This window comes from Drosophila rhopaloa, unplaced genomic scaffold, assembly GCF_018152115.1.
Source record: "Drosophila rhopaloa isolate 14029-0021.01 unplaced genomic scaffold, ASM1815211v1 contig_115, whole genome shotgun sequence".
NCBI classification, from domain to species: domain Eukaryota; kingdom Metazoa; phylum Arthropoda; class Insecta; order Diptera; family Drosophilidae; genus Drosophila; species Drosophila rhopaloa.
Genome location: NW_025334990.1, coordinates 10,916,891 through 10,925,428, shown reverse-complemented (window position 1 = coordinate 10,925,428; position 8,538 = coordinate 10,916,891). Strand labels below are relative to the sequence as shown.

The 8,538-nt window shown below is 44.3% G+C and overlaps 4 protein-coding genes across 6 annotated transcripts; 3 read left to right on the top strand and 1 right to left on the bottom strand.

The window, feature by feature from the left end:
- The first annotated feature begins 1,021 nt into the window (after positions 1-1,021).
- LOC108037197 lies at positions 1,022-2,188 on the top strand. Of its 2 annotated transcripts, XM_044461855.1 has the most exons (3): positions 1,022-1,109; positions 1,185-1,389; positions 1,446-2,188. In XM_044461855.1, the coding sequence occupies exons 2-3, from the start codon at positions 1,344-1,346 to the stop codon at positions 1,952-1,954; spliced, it is 555 nt and encodes a 184-aa protein (XP_044317790.1). In that variant the 5' UTR covers positions 1,022-1,109; positions 1,185-1,343; the 3' UTR covers positions 1,955-2,188. The 2 variants fall into 2 exon arrangements, with proteins under 2 accessions (XP_044317790.1, XP_044317789.1); XM_044461854.1 differs by having other exon boundaries at positions 1,040-1,389.
- A 468-nt stretch (positions 2,189-2,656) lies between these two features.
- Positions 2,657-3,329, top strand: LOC108037821 (mediator of RNA polymerase II transcription subunit 9). The gene is made up of 3 exons (XM_017114476.2): positions 2,657-2,913; positions 3,047-3,110; positions 3,165-3,329. Exons 1-3 carry the CDS (start codon positions 2,708-2,710, stop codon positions 3,327-3,329), a joined length of 435 nt encoding a protein of 144 aa, XP_016969965.1. The 5' UTR covers positions 2,657-2,707.
- A 31-nt stretch (positions 3,330-3,360) lies between these two features.
- LOC108037822 (protein NCBP2AS2 homolog) lies at positions 3,361-3,785 on the top strand. The gene is made up of 2 exons (XM_017114477.2): positions 3,361-3,533; positions 3,590-3,785. Exons 1-2 carry the CDS (start codon positions 3,361-3,363, stop codon positions 3,672-3,674), a joined length of 258 nt encoding a protein of 85 aa, XP_016969966.1. The 3' UTR covers positions 3,675-3,785.
- Positions 3,786-3,881: 96 nt separating this feature from the next.
- Positions 3,882-8,405, bottom strand: LOC108037820 (GTP-binding protein 1). 2 transcript variants are annotated; one of them, XM_017114474.1, is made up of 5 exons: positions 8,278-8,405; positions 6,760-7,117; positions 6,333-6,513; positions 5,932-6,274; positions 3,882-5,874 (listed from the first exon to the last, which is right to left on the bottom strand). In XM_017114474.1, exons 2-5 carry the CDS (start codon positions 7,016-7,018, stop codon positions 4,648-4,650), a joined length of 2,010 nt encoding a protein of 669 aa, XP_016969963.1. In that variant the 5' UTR covers positions 7,019-7,117; positions 8,278-8,405; the 3' UTR covers positions 3,882-4,647. The 2 variants fall into 2 exon arrangements, with proteins under 2 accessions (XP_016969963.1, XP_016969964.1); XM_017114475.2 differs by lacking the exon at positions 8,278-8,405 and adding an exon at positions 7,188-7,319.
- Positions 8,406-8,538: the final 133 nt, after the last annotated feature.

The following is an 8,538-nucleotide window of genomic DNA, read 5'->3' as shown; positions in this document are numbered from 1 at the left end:
TATATCTTGCCTCTCAAAAAGGGGATTACAAATTAGGTACAATATAATATCAAAGTCGATTTTCTTCTAACCTAAATTCAATTAATAAATATAAGATAAATTAGTTAATAATAATTTTTTGTCACAATTATTTTGTATTTATCTCTGTGTATAAGGCACACGGAACCATGTGGAGCCATGCGGAACCCCAAAACGGTCGCATCATGCCGTAAGTGCAGTAAAAAATCAATTTTGACAAAATGTTGAAAAACACACTCAAAGCCTTAAAAACGTAAAGGAGAAGTTGGGCCCCTTGAAAATCACTTGGGCGGTGCTACATATTAGGGGGCGTGGCACGTGAACGGAACCGATTTTGGTGAAGAGGCCGCGGGGCGTTGGAAAATGACTGACAATAAAATGTTGACGCAGCCAAAGAGCATTATGGATACAGGGTGCTTGAAGGCGATTGGATTAAGTCGATAAGTCTATGGGTAGGGGCTCAAATAACCCCACTCCGATGAGGAACACAATAACATTGGGAGTACCTGCTGGTTTTTGCTTTATTAAAGGCAGGCCTCCTCATATAGCTTAAGCTGATTGATGTTGAGGGTTTCTCAGTTCACACATCTGCATAAAATAAATCCTAATGTGTTTGTGCTGTTGATGTTGGTTTTTCGTTTATTGAAAAAAGGTGAGTGAGCAGTTTTCACTCAAAGATTTCAGTGGGAAAACTGGTTAATAAAGAGTTACATTTTTGACAGTCGAAAGCCCTTAATTTCATATTGTTTCCCCTCATCTTATTTTTATAAAAATACATTTTTTAGGGTATTATCAAATGTTAAAATGACATACCTAATGAGACTTGTGGTTTGATTCTCTAAAAGTCTGCATTACAATTTGTCATTTTGTTAGTTATTTTTAAATTTCCAATGACTTGTAGAAAGGTGACCGAAAATAAAACTTCTAAAGTCAATAACTTTATTAAATTAAAGCCGTTTTAATTAAGCTGTTATAAAAACTTAATAGGCTGAGATTTCAAAGTCGAAAGTGACTTGTTTTATCTTATGAACTGAAAGGCCCTGTTACACCTGAAAAAAAACCTTTCAGTAGCACACGTTTGGAAATAAAAAGTAAGTTAGACCATGTCCCAGCCATCCCCGTCACCTGGTGATATGCAGTCCCTCCGCTGTCTGCACTGCATGAAGGTGATCCGTTGTTCCCGCTACGATACCAGTGGACTGGTTCGCCACATCGAGCAGGATCACCCGGAGATCTACGCGGCGACCAACGATAAAATCAGGAATTTGCACAAGCTGGCCGCGGACCACGGCATCAGCGAGGAGCGTCTCTCGAGGATTAGCAAGATGACGGGTCTCTCGGAGTCTCAGATGGCCGACAAGGCGGATAAATGTAAATGTTTTAAGGGGAATATACATACTATTTTAGTGACATCTCTTCCTTACAAGACATAGCCAAGAAGATGAGCTCTGGTCGGAGTGGTGGCTCCGGCACTGGAGAGCCAGCGGAAAAGGATGCCTCCACTACGGCGTGCAGTGTAGCATCCTCGAAGGAGGAGAAGTCCTCGTGTCCGTGCCCATGTCCACGGCCAGTGGACAAGACGACGGCTCATCGGAGGCACTGCTATCGGGCCTCCATCGAACGCTGGGCTCCGGCGGAGGGTTGCATCTTCTGCCCGTGCTGCGCCTGCAACAAGCGTCCATTGATCAAGGCTGCAACGGAGATCGTGGAGGCCGGATGCTGTGCATCCTGCGTGGTCACCTGCTGGCCCCTGTGCTTCCTGCCCTGTCTGCTGCCCTCGGACAATCGGGAGTACCTTTACTGTCCCCACTGCCGCACCTTCCTTGGCATCTACGATCGCGACAATAACTGCGTGAAGCCCAGCAAGGAGTTTGTATCCTGCGCCACGTCGGCCACGCCCCCTCCAAAATCACCCCTCATACCGCCCCCACAATAATCTTCTAAGGACTTTTAGGGGAATTTGTATTTTTTTAATGTTCAAATTGTTCGTGTAAAGCTTTGACCGGGTTAATAAGCCAGTTGGCCACTATGTTGCTATCTTAAATAGCAAAGAAGGGGTACTATTATATATATGTACATATTTTTATTTTTGATTTATCCTTTAAAGAAATCTTTGTGTAACTAAAGTAAAATATTTTGGTCAATATAAGAAAATAAATTTAAAACCCCACATTTTTATTAATAAAACTAAACTACTACACAGTGGCGGATCCACGGGGGGGAAATTAGGTAAATTTCCCCCCCTTGGAACCGCAGAACCTGAAAATTTTAATTGTTTGCTAGAAATCACCGCGATTTCCAGTTTTCGTCTTTTTCAATTTCCCCCCCCCAAGAATCGTCTCTGGATCCGCCACTGCTACTACAACCATTAAAAGAAAATGTAATTAAAGTTCTTAAAATATCCAACAACTTTTGCAATTGTATAATTAAACCTAAAAAATCAACATTAATATTTAAGAAACGAAATATAAATTATATCTTTTTATTTTTTTAATTAAAAATCATTCGAAATTCAAGCTTTTACAAATTTTAAATAAGGCCAATAATAGCTAGATTATCTAGGGTTACCCTTACAAAAATAGCTAGTAAGGTGGCGTGAAAATATATGATTGCGGTATATTCGGTATTTTAGAGTGTTCCCGGTAAGGTCATACTGATTCTGACGCTGGAAATTCGATTCGCCTTTTTTATGATGGAATTGTCGCCAAACAACCAGATCGAGGACAGAAAACCCATCCTAACCGCCGACGGCCTGGTGCAGACTTCAAACTCCCCCTTCGAGCCGACGATATCGCAGGAGACCCAAACGTCCAACGGAATCGGGGGACAGTGTCAGCTGACGGTGGACCAGTTGGACATAGAGATTCTGCCGATAATCTACGACATTGTGCGCTGGTGGGTTGGCGCTATGTTACAGGTTTTGGGGCCAATGCCCCTGTCCGGATAATGCCAAAAATACACAAAATGCGTCAGCAATTGCGCACTCAAAACGGGGCCTTATATAACATGATGTCTTTGTGTCTTGCAGCGTGGAAAAGGATCCTCTGGAGAACGCCGTGAAGCAGCGGGAGTCCCAGGATTGCAACCACAAGGTGGGTTTTTATATTATACAATCCGACAAGCTCTAATTTGAATCCCCTTTGTAGATCTTTGAGCTGCAAAAACGATTTGAGTCCGCCCGCGAGCAAATCCGCCAGCTACCCGGCATCGATTTCAACAAGGAAGAGCAGCAGCAGCGATTGGAACTACTGCGCAACCAGCTGAAGCTCAAGCAGCAGCTGATACGCAAGTACAAGGACACGGAGTTCTAGGCAGGATTAGGAAGCGGAAGAACCCGGCAAGATGGTGCTGCGACTGCTCATGCGCTACCTGGCCAACAACGAGCAGCTCATCCAGCGCATGGCGGATAGCTATCCCATGCGACGCGCTGCCCAGATGGCGGTCTCCCTGATGTACCGCACCAAGAGCTTGGCCAGAGAGCAGGGACTGCACGAGATGACGCCAGAGCGCTTTAAGTTAGTCTTTATCCCGGCAGGCGATTCCAAAACTAAACATAATTTCCCAATTGCAGGGCCTTCGTCAACATGTTCAAGAACAACGTGCGACAAGAACTGGAGGGAGTCAAGAAAGAGCTCAATAGCAAGAAAAAGAACTAGGAATCATTGATTAATTTGGTCAGCACCAGCAATTGTATATACGCGGCAAGATAAATTTTAGTTAACTACAGTAAACACAAATGAATAAACATTGAAGCCTGAACATTTAAATCAGCCTAAATTTGATTTTTTATAAAGTACTAAAGGTGAAAAAAGTAGAAATCAGCTGCCATCTTTTATTCCTTCCAAGGTAAATAATATCGTAGATTTGTAGTCAAGAAAATTGCTTTTATTGAATGGATTGAAAAACTAGACATCTTAATTCATTTTCCAGTGACAGTAGTTATCTTAACTCTAAATAACAAAAAAAAGAAAATCCAGATTGTCATTCGAAAACCATCGTTTTACAGAAGAAGTATCATTTTAAATAATCAAAGTATAACTTAATTTATGCATTCACAACGCTTTCAACTTTAGTAATACAAGTAATTCGTTAAAGTCGGCAAATTCATTAAAATTTGTTGTCTTAAGTCAAAAAACAAATAGAAAATATGTATTTTTACATATTTAAATTAATAATTCAAGTAAAATAAAATCGAATTTTTGGGTTTATTCAGAAATAGGAGAAAATTCAAAAAATGTTTGTGGCATCTGTGAACTTAACTATAAAACATATAAAAACGGACAAATTCAGTTTAAGTTAACACTCAGATTAAATATAAATTCCAATTTATAATATGATAAACAGAATTTAGTAAGGAAACTAGGTAAACGAAAATTCATGATGCAGTGACTTTTGTGGTCTTAATTCTAGAGAACAAAAAATATCGAATTCGGTTTGGCATTTCGCACAATGTACAGTGGACGAGAACGGGACACGGAACAGTTTATTTGAGGCAGACGCCCCTTCAGATCAAGAGTCCGGACTGGAGAGTAGGAAAATATATTCATCCGCATTTTCCGCGCTTTAAGGATTTCAAAAATACTTTAGCTTACAAAACTAGAAAGAACAAAATTTTGAGGGCGGCACGATTCACTCAGTGAGACCTGTCGTCGCGACTTCTGCGGCGGACGGCGAAGCTATCTCGCCGAGGGGCAGACCCAGACCGGACGAACCGTTGGACTGACCTGTCCCTCCACCTGACGGAGTTGGACGATTGTTTCGTTTCCGTTTTCCGCCGCGCCGGCTTCCGCCCTCGCGCTTGTCGCCGTTCTGCTTCTCCTCGCCGGCATCCTTGCTGCATCCCGCTCCCGAGGTGCTGCCTTGACCCTGCTGACGGTGCTGGTTGTTGCTGCCATTGCTGCCGCCGTTCTGTGAACGCGACTGCATCTTGGCGGGCTTGGGGCGATATGGAGATGCAGCGGCATTCGGTAGCGGGCGCAGGATGTTGCCCACCGCCTTGGTGCGTCCCTCGCGGAAGACCAGACGCTGACCGGAGCGAATGTACTCTGGCTGCTTGATGAATCGGAACTTAACATGTGCCTTGTCGCCGGTCCGTAGGCAATCACGCGACATGTGGATTATGGAGGCTGTTTGGCGGATGCTGCCGCAGTGAACCATTGCCTGGTAGCGCGCCGATATCGTCGTTGGATGATGCAGCACTAGGATCTCGCCCTCGAACTCCCAGCATGCCTGCGGCTTGAGATCCTGCGACACCATCACCATGCCTTTGCGCAGATAGGCGCGTTTGATCTTCTTAAGTGCAAAGCTTGCCGTTTGGCCACAGCGCACGCGCGCCACATTCATCCGCTTACGGTGGATGCTCTTGATGGTGATGGGCACAAATCCACCCACGGCGTCTGGTCCCAGCATCAGACCGTCGTTTAGTCGGATGGTGCCTTGGAGGCAAGTGCCGGAGACGACCGTGCCAACACCCGGCACCGAATACACATCGTCAATTTGAAACTCGGCTGGCAGACTCTCGGAACCGGCCATACGCGTGCTCAGCAGGTTAAGGAACATCTTGAGCAGCTCCAGATTATCACCGGTCACATTGGACACCTGGAAGATAGGGCATAGACGCTCGCTAACGAAATTCGTAGCGCTAAGGACGACATCGTCGTGCGAACGCACCACTACCGGCACCTTCCGGCAGCCCTGCGATTTGAGCATCTTGAACAGTAGTTTCATGTTGTCCTGCAGCACGTTGGCCGGGCACATGTCGATCTTGGTGACCACCACAAAGACGGGCACGGCTAGAGCTAAGGCCAGGCCCAAATGCTCCTTAGTCATGCCGATGATGCCAGCATTGGCGCCAATCTGGAGAGAGTATATCAGAGTTAAGCCACGCTGCGATTGCTTTACCGAAGTACTCACCATCAGCATGCCAAAGTCTGGAGCATGTCCCGTCATGCCGAAGACCGTGGTTTTCAGGTAGCGCTCGTGCCCCGCCAGGTCGATGAAGGTGATAACCTTCGCCGAGTTCTCGCAGATCTTCACCCAATCCAGGTGGCCGTGGTCGGGCTTATTGACTACATTGCCCACCCCATCAAAGCCGAGAATGTCGTTGCCCACAGAACTAGTGCGTCCACTCTCGATTTCGTGCTTGTGACGGAAAAGACGCTGCCTGGCATGACCACGGCCATTGTCCAGCTCGCCGTGGGTAAGCACGCCCAGCAGCGTGGACTTGCCAGCATCCACGTTGCCCACAACGGCCACTCTAAGGAAAGGAAAAACTGTCAGATTTGGATTTCTCAGAGAGGGGATCTTTATCTTACCTTATCTCCATAAAGTCCGTCGTCTCAATGTGCTTACGGATAAGGAACTGCGCCGATTGGCCCTTCTCTGCCCGCCGCTCACGCAGCTTGACCACATCCGCATCTATGTTGGCCGCCAGAAGATGTAGCGTAGCCACGGAGGCATCAAACTGCTCCGGATTCAGGCCATTGTCGCTGCCATCTATTAGACATAGGATTTCAATTAATATAATAGTTAGCAAGTTACTTTGAGTTTCCGATTTCTATTGCTATATTTTGACTCCTATTTTTTAAATACAGCATAATAAATGTCACGAATTACGAGATCCAATTGGTGAATCACTTAAATAATGAAAAGTAGGTTGGATTTTACCTATTATACTATTATTAACAATTAATTTCGGTTCCCTTGATTTGAGCTAGGCTTTGGACTGTTGAAAGGACTCACCCTCGCCCACGCCAATCTCGTAGATGGTCTCCCCGCAATTGTCGGCTATGCGATCCTGGAGCCTCTTCTGCAGCAGTTCCATCTGCTCGTCGCTGGGCTGGACCAGGACATCCTTGCCCCGGATGCTGGAGTAGTCCACACTCATGGCGGCCATCTGCTGTGGCAGACCATCCACGTTGAAGATGTTGCTCCGGGCCGTCTTGATGCCCACGCCTACGGCCCCGCCCCCGCCATTCGGGGCACTCTGTACGTTATTCATAGTGCTAGTAATTATCAGTTGCCTCACTGTATCCTTGGAATCATTGGAATCTGTGTGTGAGTGTGCAGGTTGATGGTGATGCTTGATGTTTGGTGAGTTCTGCAAGGATTAGAGAGGAAGTGCGTCGGTTAGAAGGTGGAATTTCCTGGAGACTGGAGGCAATCCCGACCTATCCTACGCCCATTTGGCTGAGTTGTGCTTTCGTCTTTTGCCTGGTGTTCACTGCTTGCATCGCGATGATAGAATAAGCATGAAGAAGCTAGCGGCGCTGCTTTTATAACCGCCCACAAGGATGATGAAATTCCAAGCTACGCATGATGCAATATTCGCTTTAATTGTGCACTCCAAAGAGAGGCCAAAAGAAGAGAACAAGGTGAAGAGAAGAAAGAGTTCAAGGAACTTCCCGCATTCTACAAACATTTCCTTAGAAAGTGAAATTATTTTTAACCCTAAATGGAATTTCCACCACGGTTCTACGACCCAAGCGGTATAATCCCAGGCTGCGATGATGAAATATTAACTCAAGTTGTGTACTCCAAAGAGAGGCTTATAGAAACATAAAAGAGAGTAAAAAAAGAAAGGTTCACGAAAGCTCGCATATTTAAATTCTTTCGTTGGAAAATGAAATGACTCTTATCGCTGGGAATACATTGTTGCGGTTGGCTTGCCAAAATATTGTTGATCAGCCTCATTTTTTTAAAAATATATTTATAGTCACTCAAATTTATAAAAAAAGGAGTTAAGAACCGCATTTGTTTTATAAATTTAAAATGTACTACATATGTATGTATAAATAATAATGTCTATCTAGGGTTAAGAACAGCTGATGGCCGATTTGTATTTGTTTATATAATAACGCTTTGTTGACGTACACAAAGAGCAGATAAATAGCAACAAATGTCATTAGTTAGTACGCATTTTTCGCTGTTTATTTATAGGCGGCAAACAAAGAGCGCAGGTAATGCGTGTATGTGTATGTGAGTGCCAAACATATGTACTATGCACTTGTGGACATACATACATATTTGTATGTGGCAAATCAAAACAAACACAAAATCTGCATAATAATCGCCAAACATTTTGTTTGTTTTGGAGCGGCAAGAGGTTGGGAAAAGTTTAAAAGTGGCCATTGAGTAACCAGCCAAACAGTAAATCAGCTGAAGTACCCTTTTTAGATGCATGTTGAACTTGGCAATAAAAAGTGAAAGGGTAATGGGGAACACAGTAAAACAAACGGGGACTTCGTCCTTGCCACTTACAGTTCATATAGATAGCCTTCTGTGCTCGTATCAGTCCAGTGTCTGCCTCTGTACCTTTTAGTTGTTAAAGCGATTTGTATAAAATTTGTTTAGCTTTTCCTAAGCCACGTACCGTGCGGCGTTGCCAGACCGACTTAATATCATATGTACCTGATGCTACTTATCGATAGTTAACTTATTTTTAAATACATTTGTACTTCCCCCTACATCAGTATTTCTGGTATTTCCTAATGTTGAAAATATATTGAAATTGAGTTAAAC